We start from the raw sequence: 21312 nt of genomic DNA on the forward strand, positions 1-21312 counted from the left end.
TAAGCATGCAAAATGCAAACCCAGTTTATGATTATGAGTAGCAATTAATCCTCAAGAGTTGTGTTTGATCCTTCGACCTTGACGCTTGCTTCTGCGGGGGCGGGCGATGAGGGCAGGATCAAACATGTCGCGCGTTGTTCACGAAGTGAAATGAAAAAGCCCCGCGGATCGTTAGTAGTGTTTGATCTATTGATCGCGTCGCTTGGGCGAGTGATGAACACTTGTTCGGCGTACAATGCGATAATCGAATTATTTCGCGATACCGATTAGCTAACTAACCCAATATCCTTACCATGACAACTGTGGAGATGCAGAGGTATACTCGGTCTCTAGTAACAACGGTTGTCTAACTAACATTGCTTCCCTTCCTCGATGACCGTAAGTACGTGGCCGGCGCCGTTATTGACTTTCAAAATTTAAGCTCTCGATCTGTGCACATTGAAGAATGGTCAGCTAATCCCAAGCCCCATTCATTAATTCCCTGTGCAACTTCGATTGTTCTGGTCAATCACGGAGTAACAACTACGAATTGTACGGTCATCTATGCATATGCTCATGAATTAGCAATTAATCCTTAAGTCCAATTCAAATGTGGTCTTCGGCAAAATTGTATCTAAAAGGATTTCACATGAGAAGAGTTTGTTCACCGTTCCTTAAAATATTATGACGAAGAGATAGAGGTCTGAACATAAAAGGTTGGCGTTTCCCATAGTAATCTCCATATAAATTTCAAATGGCTTGTGCACAGTCAAATTTCTTCCGAATCATTTCAAACTTTGGGAGGATGCTATTTACCATAATATAAATCGTTTAAACATAGGAGAGCTAAAATTTAAAAATTTGCATCACTCTAGTGGACCACCCTACCCGAGCAGCACACATGTTATAATAGAGAATTATCAACTGATATACTACCAAATCTGGTTATGTATCAGTTGATGATACTTAATTATAACATGTGTGCTGCTCGAGTAATATTAAATAACATCGAACAAAGGGCCTTACTATTACAAATAAATTTGTAGAAAATAGGTTTCGTCTATTGTTTCATCTAAAGCTCAAAATGCATATTTCCACATAAATCGGCTTGTTGGGGCCAAACAGTTGAAGCATTAACCTAAGAATGCTAATGTCGCTTCTGTTAGTTTGCCACGCGTTGACAGCTTGAGTACCGGTTTTCAAAGTGTCAAATAAATTTTGAAATGATCCACTAAAATATGGGATCGAACAAACAATGAATAGATACAGTTAAAGGTGATAATAAACTAATTTCGTTTTGTGAGAAGAGCGCTATTAGCGTTCTACTACATGGATGCTACATGGATGCTAATTACGTGCCTTGTGGATTTTCTTCTTACGCTAAGGTCGTCGACCTGTAAAAACGATATCAAAAATTTTGTATTTGCAAATGTTGAGGGCAACCATAAGTCTATCATTTCGGATTGTCCTTCATGCAAACGAATTGTGGAGGTTTGTACCAGACAGATTAACGGGAAATTTATTCGTACCCGTAGTTCTGTAGGTACAATCGCCAACAATTTTCATTGTGGATTCAAATAAATTATCAAACATTTTAAATTAGAATGCTCGTTTTTTGAATAGTAAAGAGGACAAATTTTAATTTAGGAGCAGTCCAGGTTTACACACAAAATGTAAAAACCATAGTATTCAGTCAACCAGGTGCTATGTGGCGGTAGTACGTAACCATCAAACTCGAACAGGAGCTATCAGAGCACCACGATGGAGCCGTTAGCCAACTATCATAACTGAGCGCAATTTTGGTGTACGCTGAAAATAATTCGAGTCTTACGTCCGTTTGTATGTTATTTTAGTTCGAAGATTCCACCAACCGAAATGTGCAAATTGTGATGAAACGAGGCCTCATCGAAGTCCCCATTTCCGGAAAGATGACTGATTTTAACAATTGCATACTGATCCATCGAACGGATGTGGATGATATCAACGTCATAATAAAGCAAGCCGGATCAAAGAAACTCAAAGCCATGGTGAACGCTGCCCAATTCAGGAGGAAAATCATCGCCCAAGAGTGGGAACATAGGGCACTTAAGTTGAAAATTCGCGATATGAAAGACCAGGTGAAAATGATTGAAAAGTGCAAGATAACGAAAGAAGTCCAAGATTGGCTGAAGCGGAAGGAAATGGGCGTCGTTGAGGATCTAGGGCAGCTGGCACTGGAGAAGGAAATTGAGAATACTATCTTTGCTCAAGAGAAAATGCTACAGGAAGTGTAAGTATGCGATACTCATAACGTCTATCTGGGTTAAGGGACAAGAGGTCGAAAGAACAGAAGATTAATCTTTAGTACTGTTTCAGGAAAAAATCTGTCGAAGAGTTGGAAGAGAAAATCAACGTCAAGCGCAAAGAGAATAAGCTACTGGATAAGCAAACACAAGACTTGAATGTGGATGTCACCGAGCAACATCTGCAAAAGGATTCCGAAATGGAAGAAATCGAGCAAAAGGCGGCTCAGGCACGGATGACAGCAATAGTGGATCGTGCCCGATGGGTACGGCTCGTACAGGCTCAACATGCGCAAATATTGGAACTCGGAACAATGCTTGAGCTGCAGCGGCTAAAGACATATCCTACATTGACCGCACCTTCTGTGCTAGTTGATGTTCGTCATATAAAATGAAAATGAAAAAAATATTGTCAGGTGAATTAGTTTAAGTTTGATGAATATTAAAACCGCATTTAGTATTTCAACTACAACCTTGCCGATAATTGTTTGCAGAACAAATCAATCATTTCGTAGGACGAAACACGCAGTGGCTTCTGGGCCCATAATCTGTTACAATTTGAAAAAATCTACACTCTAAAAAGTGTACATAATTCCAATTAGGAATCAAATGCAAGCATGATCACATCGGAGGTCAGGTCGAAGTCTGCAGTACTATATAAAAAATACTTTTTAGTTCGTCGGCATCATCTTCTTCATTCGAATCGCATTTATTTACACATTTCACCTACATAGATTAAAAACATCATTCGATGGCACTGATAACACATTCAAATAGACACATTTTACCTATAAAGTAGAGTTTGAACATAATTCCAATACAAATCTAGCTCTATCTCGCTCATTCATAGTCATGCTTCCTTAATCTTGGCCAACAGAGCATCGCAAGTCTTCTTGGCATCTCCCAGCAACATGGACGTGTTCGGTTTGTAGAAGATTGGATTGTCAACGGCAGCATATCCAACGCCAAGCGAGCGTTTCATCACCACGACCTGTAAGATAACGCGTTTAAGTATTTCCACCTGAAATGTTTTCAACCTGATATATTCGTCATTACCTGATCAGCCTTCCATACACGCAGAACTGGCATACCGGCAATGATCGAGTTGGGATCGTCTTCTGCAGCGCTGTTGACAGTATCGTTTGCACCAATAACCAAAACCAAGTCAGTATCCGTGAAGTCTTCATTAATTTCCTCCATTTCGAGAACATCGTCATATGGAACTCCGGCTTCAGCCAACAGCACGTTCAACTGTCCAGGCATTCTTCCAGCGACTGGATGGATACCGAAACGAACCTTCTTGCCATGCGACTTCAAGATGTTGACCATTTCGGCAATGGGGTATTGAGCCTTAGCAACGCACAAACCATACCCGGGCGTAATGATGATATTCTTAGAGTTTTTGATCATGTCAACAACGCCGTCCACATTAACCTCGGTGTGAGTTCCAACGATTTCAGCAGGTTTGCCTCCTCCAGTTGAAGATGTACCGTAACCTCCCAAGATAACGTTGGCCAGCGATCGGTTCATTGCCTTACACATGATGTATGACAAGATGGCACCTGATGATCCAATCAGTGCACCAACAATGGTCATGAGATTGTTGTTCAACATGAAGCCTTCAGCACAGAGCGCCCAGCCAGAATAAGAGTTCAACACGGTGATAACGACAGGCATGTCAGCACCACCAATGGCAGCTGTTAGCGTGACTCCCATTGCCGTAGACAATGCAGCGGTGGTACCCAAAAGTCCCAATCCACCAGCCATTGTTGGTTCCATGTAGAACATCGCCATAGCACCCAGATTACCGGCCAACAGACCGGCATTGATCATGTGGCGACCAGGAAGCAACAGTGGAGAAGAGTTCAAGATACCTTGCAGTTTACCATAAGCTACGAGAGAACCACTGAAAGTAACGCCTCCGATGTACGTACCCAGGAACAGAGCAGTCTTCAGAACATTGGCAGCCGGGTCAGTTGCCAAAGTGGGGAAATCGTGCATGTAAGTCGCCACACAGGTTAATACAGCTGCAGCGCCTACCAAGCTGTGGAAGGCAGCCACTAGTTGAGGTAGATCGGTAATTTGGATTCTCTTCGCAATTATCGTTCCCAACAATCCACCAATACCAGCCACGCCACCCATTTGCATTAGCACTTCGGTGCTGGGGGCCATATGACCCAGGGTTGCCGCAATACCTCCAGTGACACCGATCTGGAAAAGATTGTATAAAGCAATTGCCCGAAACCCAAACATTCATCTAACTTACCATTCCAAGAGCATTTCCGAGACGAGAGGTCTTCTGCGAGGATAAACCAACCAAAGCTCCGATACAGCACAAGCTAGAAGCGAGGTAAGCCATTTGATGAATTTCGGGCATACCTTGTAGAGCAGCTAAGCCATATCCTCCCAAGAACAATGCACCGGGAATTCCGTACAAGTAGTTGTGCTCTGGTGGATCGGTGGGCCTCTTGAACATGTCCAACATACGTTGAGTGACCAGGAATCCACCGAAGATGTTAATGAATGAAATCAACGCAGCGCTAGCAGCTAGAGTTTCAATCGTGTTCGTTGGTGTCACGCCACCACCCATCATCAGCAATCCGCCAACAGCCGTGATACCAGAAATTGCGTTTGTAACCGACATGAGAGGTGAATGCAAGGCTGGAGTAACTCCCCAAACCGTGTGATAACCCACAATTCCAGACATTGCAAAAGTTGTCATCATGGTAGTGAACGCTGGATTAGGAGAGATGGCGCCCAACCCAAGTAAGCTTCCCAATCCAGTGGTGTATAGCATGCTGTTCTTCAGTGTATCATTGAATGGATTCGGTGGCTGAACTTCAACTTTGGTTGCTGGCGTTGCTGCAGCAGCTACAGCTGGTGGTGGTTTTGCAGACACGGAGATAACTGGTGGAGGCCACATCAAGTTTCCATTCTGTAGCACAATACTTCCTCGAACAACCTCATCCTCGAGATTAATGTTGAAGTGGTCCTTCTCTCCCATCGAAAGCAAAAACTTTGAAATATTATTCGCGTACAGAGTTGAGCTTTGTGTCGGTAAGCGACTGGGGAAATCGGTCAATCCAACGTGAACTACGTCGTGTACGACTTCAACTTTTCCGGGAACGGTTGTAGCAACATTACCTCCTGCTTCAGCTGCCAGATCAACAATGACGCTACCAGGCTTCATTGACTTGACCATCTCTTCGGTGATGAGACTGGAATTGTCAGAACACTATTTAAAAAAATTGTTCAATTAAACATCAAAATAACTTACATAGGAGCCTTCCTTCCAGGAATCAAGGCGGTAGTGATGATCACGTCAACTTCCTTACATTGCTTGGCGAACAGTGACATTTCAGCCTCAATGAATTCCTTACTCATTTCCTTGCTGTAACCACCGGCAGTAGAACCATCCTCTTCAATATTAATCGTCAGAAATTCGGCACCCATACTCTCGACCTGTTCCTTGACAACTGGACGCGTATCGAAGGCTCTCACGATGGCTCCCATACCACGTGCCTGACCAATAGCGGCCAACCCAGCAACACCTCCTCCAATGACTAGAATCTTCGCTGGAGGTACTTTACCAGCGGCAGTGATCTGTCCCGTGAAGAATCGCGGGAAGTGATTGGCTGCTTCAATAACCGCTCGGTAACCGGAAATATTGGCCATCGATGACAGAGCATCGAAGACTTGTGCACGAGAAATTCTTGGAATGGCGTCCATTGCTAAAAAAACGATTCATAGACAGGGTTTTTTTCTGCGTCTAGACATTCAGATTAATCTACTCACCAAATGCATTAAGTTTCTTCTGGGATAACTTATCTATCAGATCCTTGTTTTGCGTAGGATAGAGGAATGAAATTAGCGTTGAGTTTTCCTTCAGGGTGGGAATTTCGTTGTCCATTGGCTGTCTGACCTTAAGTACAATATCTGGGGAAGAAATATGATATTAGCTAAATCTTTGCACTCATTCACACAAAAGTCTAAACCAACCGGATTGGAATGCTTGCGACTTGTCGACGATATTGGCTCCAGCAGATGCGTAGTCCGCATCCCGGAATTTAGCGTCAAATCCAGCGCCAGATTCCACGTTCACTTTGAAGCCCTTCTTCACCAGGGTGGCCGTTACAGCCGGTGTTACGGCGACACTGAAATTCGAGAGCATTCGATTTTATTAGTTTTTATAAATTTTCTGTAGATTTGCAAAAAGAAATGCAGTCAACAACTTCGACTAAATATTGTTATAACTGACCAGCTTTGGGAAGGCAGTCTTCAGCATGATGTAGATAGGTTAACTCGGATGGTAATAGCATAAGCCGTGAAATACGAAGGCGTATCATCAGTAGAAGGCCTACGGTAAAAAAAGTTTCACACCTGCACCAAATGTACCATGTACAAAACGCTCATAAGACCGGGCATGAAACATGGACGATGCTCGAGGAGGACCTGCAAGCACTTGGAGTCTTCAAACGCTGGGTGCTTAAAACGATATTAAGCGGTGTGCAGAAAAACGATGTGAGGCGGCGAAAGATAAACCACGAGCTTACCCAACTCTACGGCGAATTCAGTATCCAGAGGATAGTAAGGAGATAAAGTATCCATAAAGAGAAATAGAACCCTCGGATCTACTAGATCTTGGAGCTCGCACTTCAACACCCGTGGACTGTCAGCCACCATTAAAAGGGCTCGTCATCAACTAAACAGTTTCGATGAACGTCCAGAATTCCATAATCCACAGCTAGCTAATAAGCACTTTACCGATCCGATCAGCTATCATAACCCAGTCACAGTAGCAAACATAAACACATACAGTGCAATCAGTCAGGCTTAGCTAAGCTAGCAAATTCTAAAACACGTAATGAGAGTTGACGATAACAGTTGAATCTCGATAACCACGTTACGTAAGCCCTCGAATAGGCATCACAGTCGAATGTTTGATGGAGGAAGTAAAGTTGACGGCAGCGCACTCTATGTTCATAGTTGAAAAATTGATGAGGTACAGGAAACTAGGACGGACCACTCACAAGACTGAGGTGGTGTTGGTCGACTACCGCAAGTCCGAGCACCGGGCGCTTATCTCGGTAGGTGATTACATCATAGAGCCCAAGCGATTCCTTAGGCATCTTGGGGTAATAGTCTCAGCATCGCTAGCCGCGTTTAATAATCCTGTAGAAGGTCTACATCTGCACTTCTATTAGGCTCTTGGCGTTTTCCAACTCTGTGCTCTTTCACTCTGCGCTACCAGTGGTTTGCTCTTGCGTGTTGAGCAGACTGCCTTTTCATCTTCCTTCGCTTCTCTTTCTCCTCCTGACTTCCTCTGGTATCGGAGGTTGTAACCTGAACCGTTTTTGAGACGTCTGCACTGATGGTGCCCCGACTATCGGTGGTCAGTATTGTAAGCAATCACGGTAGTTGACACGTTTTCGCTGATATTTGGCTGCGCTTTCCTTAACCCGTATAGGCCTGAGTGAAAGCAAAAATACTAAAACCCTTACCACTTATCGGATACTTAACGGATTCAAATAATTTTTGTCAGTGTACTGGCCCACATATCTAGTTTCTAGAAGTGGCCGGAGGAAGTCGGGAAACCTCATGTAGCCGGAGCTATTGCGGTGGGTTACTGGGTCAAGTCGGGTAGAAAAAGGCGATTTTTTGGGACATGCCAAGTTATCTTTATTTATTTCCAATAGCAATCATTTTAATTTTCAGAAATCATTAAGATCTGATATTCAACATTCTAAATGAAAAGTTTTTCACCGTTTAGAGTGTACCAGATGCGGTCACTCGGACTTAATGCCCTGAAGAACCGGCTCTAGATTTGTTAGGTACAAAACTGTTTCAAATCTCTAAAAGTATAGATCGAACATAATAGTTCACTAAAATGCGTTCCCATTAGCTTGACACAGATGTTAAGATACCAATTGTGCACTTTATCATAATTTGAGGCATTCTGGGACCCAAAAAGGGCCATTTATAGGATCAATCAAATGCAGTTGACATAATTATTCAATTTAATTGATTATCAGAAGGTTTACGCTAATGCGTTTTTCTTAAAACTCATTGATATAGTGGCCACATTATAGCCTATTCTGGAAATTATCTGTGACTTGAAATTTGCCTACCTCCAGGGGCACAGAAGCACAGAAACCTTGTCACCCGACTTGACCCAGTGATCCACCGCAATAACTCCGGCCACATGAACATTCTCGAGATCCTTTGAACACTTTTAGAAACAAGATATGTGTACGAGTATACTGACAAAAAAAAATTGAAATCCATTAAGTATTCGCTGGGCGGTGAGAGTTTTAGTAATTTTCTTTCACTCAGGCCTATACGGGTTAACAACACAACACGAGCGATCAAACGAATGTCGAAAAGAAAAATGTCAATTGAACGCCACTGACCACAAAGCTTTGCTAAGAATCATTACGGTTTTGTTTGTTTCTGTTTTCTTTCACTGTACATATGTGTCACATTCGACAAAACAGGGAAAATCAAACTATTCGTGTTGTTTATGCTCCGATGTCTGAATTCTATGCAAAACTTATGATTTATGCTTATGTCATCATGTCAGACGACATTTGACTGACACTTTTTTTGTTTGTCGACGTTCATTCTACAGCTCGTGCTGTGACTGCTGACCATGGCAACGAAACGAATGTCATGCAAAGTGTCGAATGTTTACAGCACTGCCGGTGGCTATCGCAGGGGTGATCTTCATCTTCTTTCTCTCTGATGCTTCCCTGCTCTTCCCGCAAGTTTCTCTGCCATATAGACGTTATCTCCACTACCATATCGGTCGCCAGACTCCAAAGGTTAGGATCGCTTACCATTTTGCTTTGCTTTTCCATTTTGCATTTTGCTTGTCGGCATTGAAGTCCTGTCCAAAAGCAGCCGCCGCCGGGCTTCATTCTATGTTGAATCTCGGGCAATCGAAGACAACATGTTCCGGCGTTTCCTCTCTCTCACTACACACGGGACAGAACGGTGAAAGCACGTGGCCGAACCGATGCAAATACTGTTTGAAGCAACCGTGACATGACAGGAACTGTGTCAGGTTGAAGTTCACTTCGCCATGCTTCCTGTTTACCCAGGACGACACATTCAGGATGAGTCTGTGGGTCCACCTACCTTTCTCAGAGGCATCCCATGGTTGCTGTCACTTGACCAGCGAGCCGATTCTCGTCAATTTCCCTACCTGTTTAGTGCCTCTTCTCTGATAGTACCGTAATCCGGGGTATCATTGATCAGCGGGGTAACATTGATCGGAATGACCCATTTCGTAAAAAGTTCCTATCACCATTTATTGATGAAATATTTCCAAAGGATGAATTGCACTGCTCCTTTTTATATTCATGAGCTAATGAAAATTATAATGTTTTCGGAAATTGCATTTACTTCATGCGTAAATTTAACAACTTTTTGAAACAACAATTTCAATGTTTAAGGATGACACTACCGAAAACTCATGTCTCACATAAGTTGGTCGGGGTTCTGCTAAACCGCACCAAGTGCCAAAAGTATTATTTTGAGATATTTAAGTTTAAAGTTCACTCATCTGCGAGTAAATCGCAAATGTCTCTTTTGAAAATTTCACCGTTCACGAATGACTAACAGGGTCCAATAAGTAACTCAAGATAGAATATTCAAAAAAAAAACATCAAATATTTTCCATTTAATTAGATTTGATTTCAAATCAGGAGGTACTTAGTGCACTCTGGCTGAACAAAAATTGAAGAAAATGGTTTTCAGTTCGGTATGGCTGAATGTGTTTCATGATTTCCAAGAACAAAAAAAAAGGAAAAAAAAGGTTCATATCATCGCCCTACATGTTGGAATGCTTGTCACAAATGTTTATGTACTATGAACGGAAAATATTTGTAATTTTCCATAGAACTGGCCACAATGTAGTGGTATGAATTGGTACAAGCCAATTCGTATTCTAACGTATTCTACCGACTTTCTCTTGATGGATTATCTATTTCAACAGAAGATTTATTGAACCAAGTCCCTCACGCATTCAAAGATTTGAAAAAAGACAATAATGATGTAGTTAAAGAATGTGACGATCGAAGAAAATCATGAATTTGATCTGCCAGAGCGCACCAAGTTACTCCCATTTAGCACACTTTGGCTGAACAAGTTCACGATTATTTATGTGAAGTGCATACCAGGAATGGCATGCATTTCATCATTCCCGTTGTACATGAAACTGCTTTATTGTTCAAAAATAGTCATAAAAGCTGAAAGTTGATTGATTTTTTATGACTCTTTGTTAGGGACAACGTAAAAAAAATATTAATCGGGATTCGAACTCGTGTCCTTCGAGTGGTGATTAGGCGTGCTACCTCTCGGTCATTTTGAACTGTTGAATTCAAAGCGAATTACTCGAAACAAGCTGTGCGCGATCTGATCAAGGAGGCTTGATGCTGGAAACAGGTGAAAACGTCATTTTCTGAACAGCTAAAGCGCACCAAGTGCTTCCAAATTATTCAGGCAACATCAAATTCAAATGTCTTGTTATTTCATCACGGTTCCTGCATGGACCCATCGACATATTATATATAAAGCGAAGGCAAGCGTTTAGCGAATGTTGATATCTTTTCTTCATAAAAAAAAACACGATTTTTATATAAATTGTACTTGGTGCGGTGTGGCTGAACAAAATTGGAATGATATAAGATCAGCACCACCGAAACAATACTGTATATTACAAAGCTGTTAACTTACATGACATACTAAAATCCGTTGGTGTTGTTACTGTATGTTGTCCGGAATGGCCACTTAGCAATATTTGAGGAAGAATTAAAAAAAATGCCGTCTTTAATCAGAATTCTAAATTACCTCCAATGACAAGCTAAGGTTTATGGTTCGCTCTGGTTGGATACAATTTCAGTTTTACATATCCTGCTAGAGAAATATTTTTAATTTACTCAACGAGGGATGGTTCAAATTATTCGATATCTTAAATGTAGATAGGTTATGATAATCTGAATCCTCTAGTGTAAATAACTCATTTTTGAAAAAATTGGCGTTTGATGCGGTTTAGCAGAACCCCGACCAGTTGTGCAAGCGATATGAGCAAAAAAATTGTGATTCTTACTAAAAATGACATCGAAAAAAAAAACGATTCCGTTGTCAAAACATTCATAAGAATGTGCAGTTAGGCAACATTGACGAATTACTGTTAAGAATGTAGAATTTCCTTAGGAAATTGCCTACCTTTAGGCGTATTCCGTGGTTCGAGGTGTTTTTATTTTTTCAATAACTTAAATGACTTGTAAGAGTTTGGTTTTCATATTCGGCTCAGAGGCGATGATTTAAGTAAGTAACGACATTTTCAATATTACCGAACATTGTTTACATGGGGTGATCAATGTTACCCCATATCAGCTAAATCAAAAATTTACCTAAATCATTTATTTAAACATACTTAAATCTTTTGAAAACAAAAATACAGTATATAGACACGAGCGGTGGGTGCCAGTACTTGTTTAAAAAAAAAATATAAAACTTGCGTGATTTGAATTTTTAAATGAAAAATTTAAGAAATATCTCAAAAACTGATCAATCTTACCCAGAATTACGGTACTCGATATTTTCTTCCAAGGTGATGCAAATCTGAATCATCCCGGTGATCATACATAGTGCCTTCGACGATATTGTTCTGTACGCGCTTGCTACTTTTATGGCCATGAGCCGAAACGTGCTTTTGCGCTTGCCCCGATTGCGCACGGTTTGCAGTGCTACACTCCAGGGCCGGAACTCCATACATCAGTATCGACGATGATACACTAGTCAGAAGACGCCTCCTACTGCTTCTCGGACCATGCGCGTTCGGCATGATCCTTGTAAGTGCGTTGGTCCCAATGCCGCCTTCTCACATGCGTGGTTGTTGAAGTTTAGACGATCGTCTATCATTACGCCCAGGTGTCTGAGAGAGGCCTTCCTTAGCCGAGTGGTTAGAGTCCGCGACTACAAAGCAAAGCCATGCTGAAGGTGTCTGGGTTCGAATCCCGGCCGGTCCTGGATCTTTTCGTAATGGAAATTTTCTTGACTTCCCTGGCAATAGAGTATCATCGTACCTGCCACATGACATACCAATGCGAAAAAATGGCAACTTAGGCAAAGAAAGCTATCAGTTAATAACTGTGGAAGTGCTCATAAGAACACTAAGCTGAGTAGCCGGCTCTGTCCCAGTGGGGACGTTAATGCCAAGAAGAAGAAGAAATGTCTGAGTGACCGCTGTGATTCTATGACATGTTTCCCGACGGTAATCTCAGCGTGTTGAACTGCTTTGCGATTGCTGACTAGTGGTACCTCCGTTTTGTGGTGGGCTATCTTCAGCTTCACTCCATCTATCCAGTTCTCGACCGTGCCCATTGCCTCTGTGACAAGCACTTCCCCTTCCTCCAGCGTATTTTTCGCTGCTGAAAACAAGACCAAGTACGTAACGTAACATCGGTTTCGGTCGTCGAAGCTCCTGTGCACCGGAAGCTGCCCACCACCGGGTTCACAGTTCTGGCTTCGGTACCTGACCGTTTAGCATCAAGAAACCGAGTCGTCATTGAGGAAGGTCTCTATCAAAGTATGCTATGACCACCGCCGGTACTAGTTCGAGTAGATCGTGAAGTAGCAGCGACGAATAGTCGTCGAAACGCCTGTTCAAGACACCGGTCCTGGAGATCTTCCATTGACCGGAAATTCTTCGTCAGAGTAGGATTCACAGTCGGGAACTATTACGAGTAGAAAGTAACAGTAAACCGGAAGATTTTGTTCAACTGGAATCACTGGATCAGCTTCGACAAGCCTCGTAGGATAAATTTACAACTTGTGCTGTAAAAATCGTCATTCTGCAGCTTGTTCCATAAACTTATTTTTTTTTTTTTTTTTTTTTTTTTTTTTTTTTTTTTTTTTTTTTTTTTTTTTTTTTTTTAATTTCTTTATTAGTATCATTCCAAACATTACATTCATTTCTTATATCTAGGTGTTCTGTGTTATTTGACAACACTATCATCCTAATTTGGTAAAACAAATTTAAAACTTGTTCCATAAACTACTTTTATGAACTTCTTGGTGATCGGTTTAGGAATTCATTATTTTCAACCATAATCTAGTCTCGGGCTATATGGGTGACAGTGATTCCGATTTTAATCTGTATAATCCAAAATATCCGTCGCATACGCTGGTATGATCAATACACAGATTGCATAGAGGGATCTTGTATAGATTATAATAACATTGTCGAAGGATTTTATGGATTCTCAGCTTGAAAACATGTCCGACGTCCTGCAAGGCCTAAAATATTTAATACTGAAATAACAGCGGACTGTTAAGGCGAAGTAGGCCGTCATTGAACTTTGTACACGTTGTTGATGATTACTGCTGAATTATGTCACAATTCCGAATTAAAGAAAATCAGTTGGTATTGCAGTGATGTAGCTGAAAAAGTATCAACATACTTTCTGCATGTAAGCACATATAGTGATAATATACTACAGTACTGACCCGATTTTGTCAGCCTATTTTAAATTTATCAAACAAATTGTTATCGTCATGTTTTACCACGTTTACATTAAAATTGATGATGATTTTTGATGTTATGCACGCATGGGCGTAGCCAGAGGGGGCAATGGCAATGCCTTTTAATAAGTGTTAAATATCGATATTACCAATATAAGGAGGGGGACTCCGAATAAAAAAAAAACACTGGCTACGCCCATGTCCATCGCCTTCTTAAAAGTCCATCTAACCATGTAACACTTTAAAATTTGAAAAACAGGAACAAAATAAAATGACTCGATTTTGTCAGGTTCCCCATTTTGTCAGCCTAAAATTCATCGAGGGGCTGACAAAATCGGGTCCTTACTGTATAGTGATGGCTTTTTTGTTTATCGTAATGATCGACTTGATGGGGCATGTGGGGGAGTTGCAATCATCATTCATAGGCGTATAAAACATCAACTGTTTTCATCATTTGAAACTAAAGTTTTTGAAACTTTAGGTGTTTCTGTTGAAACACAGTTTGGTAAATATACTTTCATAGCTGCCTATTTGCCTTTTCAATGCTCTGGGCAGCAAGTTAATTTGCTCCAAACTGACTTGCGTAAATTGACTCGCAATAAGTCAAAATTTTTTGTCATTGGTGACTTTAATGCCAAACATCGGTCATGGAATAATTCTCAAAGTAATTCGAACGGCAGAATTTTATTTGATGAGTGCTCTTCAGGATATTTCTCAATTCAATACCCTGATAGCCCCACATGTTTTTCCTCTTCTAGAAATCCATCTACGATTGATTTGGTCTTAACCGACTCTAGTCATCTTTGTAGCCAACTGATTACTCATGCTGATTTTGATTCTGATCATGTCCCTGTTACATTTCAAATATCCCAAGAAGCGATTCTCAATCCTATCAGCTCCACTTTCAATTATTTACGAGCCGACTGGAATATATATAAAACGTATGTTGATTCCAATCTTGATGTTAACATTTCTTTAGAAACTAAACTTGATATTGACAATGCTCTTGAAACTTCAACAAATTCCATTGTTGAAGCCCGGAGCATTGCAATTCCAAAATGTGAAGTAAAATTTGAATCCGTGATTATAGACGATGATCTTAAACTCTTGATCCGTCTTAAAAACGTGAGGAGAAGGCAATTTCAACGCACTCGCGATCCTGCTATGAAAATTATATGGCAGGATTTGCAGAAAGAAATCAAGAAACGTTTTGCTCAATTAAGAAACAAAAATTTTGAAAATAAAATTTCTCAATTGGACCCTGGCTCTAAGCCCTTTTGGAAATTATCGAAAATCTTGAAAAAACCTCAGAAGCCAATACCGGCATTGAAAGAGGAAAACAAATTATTACTAACTAATTGCGAAAAAGCTCAAAAACTTGCTATGCAGTTTGAAAGTGCGCACAATTTTAATTTAGGACTTACTAGTCCAATTGAAAATGAAGTTACTCAGGAGTTCGAAAATATTCTCAATCAAGAGAACGTTTTCGAAAATGCCTGGGAGACTGATTTGGAAGAAGCGAGAACTATTATTAAAAAATTCAAAAACATGAAAGCTCCTGGCGATGATGGAATTTTCTACATCCTCATCAAGAAACTTCCAGAAAGTAGCTTATCATTTTTAGTTGATATATTTAACAAATGTTTTCAATTAGCATATTTTCCTGACAAATGGAAAAATGCTAAGGTTGTTCCAATTTTAAAACCAGACAAAAATCCTGCAGAAGCTTCTAGCTATCGTCCAATCAGTTTGCTTTCCTCCATCAGTAAACTTTTTGAAAAGGTTATTTTGAACAGAATGATGGCCCACATCAACGAAAATTCAATTTTTGCCAATGAACAGTTCGGATTCCGCCATGGACATTCGACCACTCATCAACTTTTACGTGTAACAAATTTGATCCGATCCAACAAATCTGAAGGCTATTCTACTGGTCTTGCTCTTCTAGACATAGAAAAAGCATTCGACAGTGTTTGGCATGAAGGTTTGATTGTAAAATTAAAAAACTTTAATTTTCCAACATACATTGTTAGAATAATTCAAAGTTATCTGTCAAATCGTACACTTCAGGTTAATTATCAAAACTCCAGATCTGAAAGACTTCCTGTAAGAGCTGGTGTTCCTCAAGGCAGCATTTTGGGACCAATATTATACAATATTTTCACATCTGACTTACCTGAGCTACCTCAGGGATGTCAAAAATCTTTGTTTGCGGATGACACAGGCCTCTCCGCCAAAGGACGAAGCCTGCGTGTCATCTGTAGTCGATTGCAAAAAAGTTTGGATATTTTTTCTTCATACTTGCAAAAATGGAAGATTTCTCCTAATGCTTCCAAAACTCAACTAATAATATTCCCACATAAACCAAAAGCTCTTTATTTGAAACCTTCAAGTAGACATGTTGTCACGATGAGATTGGTTCCAATAAATTGGTCAGATGAAGTTAAGTATCTAGGGCTCATGCTAGATAAGAATTTAACTTTCAAAAATCACATTGAGGGCATTCAAGCCAAATGTAATAAATATGTAAAATGTCTCTATCCCCTTATTAATAGAAAATCAAAACTTTGTCTTAAGAACAAGCTTTTGATATTCAAACAAATTTTCAGGCCAGCCATGTTGTATGCTGTACCAATATGGACTAGCTGTTGTAATACCAGGAAGAAAGCTCTGCAGAGAATTCAAAATAAAATTTTGAAAATGATTCTGAGGCTTCCTCCCTGGTATAGTACCAATGAGTTACATAGAATATCCAATGTTGAAACATTGGAACAAATGTCAAATACAATCATTAATAATTTCAGGCAAAAATCGTTACAATCTTCTATTGCCACGATTAATGCGTTATATGTTTAGGTTAAGTTAGGTTAAGTATATTAAAAACGTTTTTTTTCTCTTATAAGCAGGTGAAATCAACTCACCTGTAAAAAAACTGAACTGCTACGGCAAATGAAATGTAATATGTTGTTAACAAAATGTTAATTAAATCTTAAATTTGTTTTACCAAATTAGGATGATAGTGTTGTCAAATAACACAGAACACCTAGATATAAGAAATGAATGTAATGTTTGGAATGATACTAATAAAGAAATTTAAAAAAAAAAAAAAACTGTATAGTGATGGGCTATTTAGCCTTAATTCCTCGTGACATTACGCTAAAGTTTACTATATGTTTTTATTGATTTTCTGAGAAAGCAATTCAAGTATTTGCTTAAAATTAATTCGAAAATTTCCAAAGTCCTCCAAGATATTTTGTTCAGGATACCTTGAGAAATTCATCCAGAATTTTATTTCAAAGACACCCTCAAAAATTGTTCCAGGGATTTCTTTAAAGATTAATTTCTCAAGGAAGTGATCTTTCTCTGAATTAATCCAGCGATTCTTCCAAGAAAATCGGTTATAACTCCAGATATTATTTCGGGGATTGTTTTGAATTTCATATTATTTTCGTTCGGAATTAAAAGAAATTCATCTCAAAACACCTTGAGAGATTTCTTAGAAAAATAAGAACGTCTGAAGGCTGTAAATGCGAGAAATGCAGCGGAAAATAGAACATTTTTCTACAGTAGTTTTGAGTTGCCACCGATTGTTTTGCTATTTTCAAGGCGTTTTGCCTACAGAGCGATTGGCGTGAGTTTCACTGGCTTCGATGACTGTGATTTGCTACGCTTGCCTACTGTAGTGTGAATCTCAGAACTTTTCCCAACTCAGCTTGAAACAAAAAAAAAGATACATTCATACAAGAGAGAAGCATTCCAAACATCTCCGGATTTCTTCCGGATTCATGAGAAAATGATGAATCTTAAAAAAATTAAAAAAAAAACAATTATTGAAAAATTTATTATATGAACCTGCATAATTTCTTAAAGCATTTTTTTATGAAATCCCTAGAAAATCTCAAAGAACTTACGAGAATAATTGCTATAGCAGTTTGCAGTCGGGAACCCTGAATGAACTATTAAATTAAGGAATCCATTGAGAATTTTCTTCAAAAATTAATCATGTAATCTTTGAAAGCACTCAAAATGTTTGGATAAATTTATGAGGAACCCCCGATTGAATTTATTGTAAAATTCCTGGAAGACTTCCTAAAAAAATAAAATAATTGCTGGGAAAAATTATGGAGCAATTCCTGGGAGAATCTTTTGAGTATTTCTTGTAGAAGTTATTCTACAAATGACACAAAATATTATTGACAAAATAGAAAAGAAAGCTTTTCGAAATTTTTGTATGATTTCACGGAAATTTTTTAATACGAATTTCTTCAACCCTAGAACAAACCTTCGAAATGTCCCGAAATAAGTGGTACAAACTGATAATCGTAGTAAACCGGAGTGTATGAAAGTTTTAACTTTTCTTTAATTTTCTTAAAGTGTAAGAAATCTAAGCTAAGATTAGCATTTTATTTGCATAAAGTTTTTACATGAAAATAGAGACTTTTTAGAGTATTCCAATATTTATTTTTCAAGTCCCTTCGAAAAATATCTCCTACCATCCCTGTGTTTCACTAACATTTAAAGGTTTAATAAAAATTGTTTTGCAGCTTCGTATCTAGCATTGATTTTATTATATAATTGGATAATATCCATCCTCTATTGATAACAATTATTGATAAAATCGAAGAATCTAATACGACAAAGTTTGGTCAATTTATCAGCAAGCTAAATTAAAATAAGGTTATTCTGCTCCGAATAGTGTTTGGTTAGAGTGCACTATACTAAGTCATGTGCATCAGTCAATTCAAAAATATGAGACCGTTTTTTTTTTGTGTGTGCAAAAAAAGTCTTATGTAACGGTATAAACTTTTCGTGAAGTCATAGTTATATAACAAATCATACGCAACTCACCGTCGTTCGTTGGCCCATCTTTCCTTCGGAACACCGATAACAATATTTTTGTACGGGATTCCCGTCACAGCTGTTGCCGGTTTTCCATCCTTTTGCAGCAGTTTCACGCTACCTGGAAAGGGGCATATTTTCAAGTCAGACCTAGGAACGTTTCATAAAATAGAAAGGATAAGCCTCCTTTTTCTTTCTATCTTTTTACCTGAGAACAGCCGCAAAGGATGCGTCGGCTTGGAAATGTGCAAAATGGCATCGCCTCCGTAGGTGCAAAGGCGCAGCATGCCACGCGTCATCTCTGGGCTGCTGTGTTATCAGCGAACAAGCGAAAGAGCACACCGAATGAATGATCGAAGGTGCAATGTGCGAATCCTGCGCGAAAGTGAAGAGAAACATAGAGAGCATATAATCAAAGTAGGCTACTGATAACATATTTGCTAGGAAAATTATGGTGGTTGCGACCAAGTTACATTTTTAAAATGATTTACTTATTTCAATTACATACGTATATCTCATTGATGTTTCAAGTATGAATGATATGTGATAAAAATTGATGCGCAAAAAGGATGTTATGAATCAATAGTAACTACACTCAATGTAATTCGATCGATTGTGCGGCATTCACTATTTCGTTTCATTCTTGGTGGGTGGGCGATCATTTCTAACCAAAATGTCTGCATTTTGTTACTTTTCCCCTATCGATGTACGTTATACCTGCATACCCACAAGTTGCCTTCCCGTACTCGTGTTGGGTTATTTTTACCACTAACCAACTGCATCACCCATATTCCCATTCAGATTCACTTTCATACAAAAGGTTTTACACACTCATCATCTCATTGCATCCCTGCGAATATTGACCCTAAAATTTGAACAGGAGTTTACCTATAGATTTCGTATCGATGACGACGGTTGCCTTCGGCCTACCTTGATGCAATTAATGCAATCACACTGATTACAAGGCTTACTACGACCGAAGGTGATTTGACACGGAAAATAAAACGAAACGATCGAAAAAAGAACAAAAGACTTAGCGCGAATCTGTGGACAGTTTGCCAAATAAATGCAACCGGCAAGTGTCTCCTCGGAGTCACTGTACTCGACTGAGATGTGGGGGAGCTTGGCGGATTCAAACAAACCGGCCTACAGCCATGAGCACAACTCTGCGACAGTGTTTGTGGCCGTCTCCCAGTTTAGCCGGGATAGGGATAGATGGTGGTCTGCATCGGTAAGGTTGAAGTTGTGCACCAATACGTTGTAGACAATTCTCTCTCTCTCTTATTCTCTGATGCTTATTTCAACTATAAAACCATCCACAACAAAACCTAAGCAGATGTGCGTTTGCCCTAAGCCGTGAGTATATACAGAAAACCAACGAACTACATCGGTGTTGCGAGCAATGCGTCAAGGCGCAACCCACGGACTGTTGATGCAGTTCTGGTGCATGTGCTCAGTGAACAGTTAACTCAAATTGAATGGTTCAACAAGTTTTTCCCTGCATCGCAGCAAGACTGACTTTAATTGATCATTTCAAGAACGCTTAAAACGTTATTTAGATGCGATAGGCTCAGATCAAAACAAATGATTAAATATAATGTTTATGGAGCTCTTGATTAAAAAATGTGATTGCGAGGCGACCTAAAGCAACATCATTGGAGTCGTGAAAGTTTTACGAAATGGCATCTAACTTACACAATTGATATACTTCCTTGAGGAAGCAAAAAATGTGATGATGCTACCGAAAAATTAACATCTGTTCGAAGGCAGCGGATTTTGTTAGAATAATGAATCATGATGTATTCAAAAATTGATACCCACAACTTCAGTGAGACTTTTTGACTTCGAAACAGTACACTTTCGAAAAATAATAAAGCTCTACGGATTAGAAAGAAAGTGTATTACATGAATTGACAGTATAGGCTGTTGTAGAATCGGTAGATCATTAGGACCCGAACTCAGGGTGATTGGGATGTCCTCCAATATCCGATTGCATGTATTCACCATGTCTATTAATACATTGCGAATTCTGTGAATCACTGAATATAACCATTATAGAGGAAGGTGGGGCAAAAGCTCGGCCCTAGTGATTTTTGAATTAAGCTGGCATGGGGCAACATTGATCACCCAATGATTGGTAATATTTAAAATGTCATTACTAAGGGATCGCTTAAACAGGGGGAGGGAGGTGATCTTACATAATGTTACGGTCCATACAAAAAAATAATGTTCTATACAAAAGCTGTCACGTGAAGGAGGGAGAGGGTCTAAAATTGGCAAATTTTACGTTACGTACTAATTTGAATGAACCCTAACTAAATCCGCAGCCCCTGAAACCAAATATGAAGGCCAAACGGTAATACCTAAGTCTGCTACTTTTTGAGTTGTTATACAATTAAAAACACTTTGAACCGCGGAATACGCCTAAAGGTAGACAATTTCCAAAGGAAATTCTACATTCTCCTAAGTAATTCATCAATTATGCTTTATTGAAAATACCATAAAACCATTGATAATGCAGGTAACTTTGAAAGTAGAGGATTCACAATATACTAAACGAAATTACATAATTTCTGTTAATCAGTTAAGCCAAACGAATGCAGAAGTAATGAGTAATATTATGAAACTTCATTTCAGAACTATTTCTGTTGGAAGCGATAACATATAAAAATTTATATTCAAA

The 21312-nt window shown here is 39.4% G+C and overlaps 2 protein-coding genes across 2 annotated transcripts in view; one reads left to right on the forward strand and one right to left on the reverse strand.

Moving 5' to 3' along the window:
* Window positions 1-3020, forward strand: part of LOC5576554 — a 58944-nt gene extending 55924 nt beyond the window's left edge. Inside the window, exons 12-13 of the mRNA XM_021850064.1 lie at window positions 1833-2248; window positions 2335-3020. Coding sequence (XP_021705756.1) covers window positions 1833-2248; window positions 2335-2656 — 738 coding nt within the window. The 3' untranslated portion in view covers window positions 2657-3020. The remainder of the gene's footprint in view (window positions 1-1832; window positions 2249-2334) is intronic.
* On the reverse strand, window positions 2937-19737 carry LOC5576555 (NAD(P) transhydrogenase, mitochondrial). Its single transcript, XM_001662691.2, has 9 exons — window positions 19518-19737; window positions 18838-19004; window positions 18639-18750; window positions 6261-6415; window positions 6057-6197; window positions 5539-5992; window positions 4528-5479; window positions 3318-4472; window positions 2937-3252 (listed from the first exon to the last, which is right to left on the reverse strand). Exons 2-9 carry the CDS (start codon window positions 18926-18928, stop codon window positions 3112-3114), a joined length of 3201 nt encoding a protein of 1066 aa, XP_001662741.2. The 5' UTR covers window positions 18929-19004; window positions 19518-19737; the 3' UTR covers window positions 2937-3111.
* Window positions 19738-21312: the final 1575 nt, after the last annotated feature.

Source organism: Aedes aegypti, chromosome 1 (genome assembly GCF_002204515.2).
Source record: "Aedes aegypti strain LVP_AGWG chromosome 1, AaegL5.0 Primary Assembly, whole genome shotgun sequence".
NCBI lineage: Eukaryota > Metazoa > Arthropoda > Insecta > Diptera > Culicidae > Aedes > Aedes aegypti.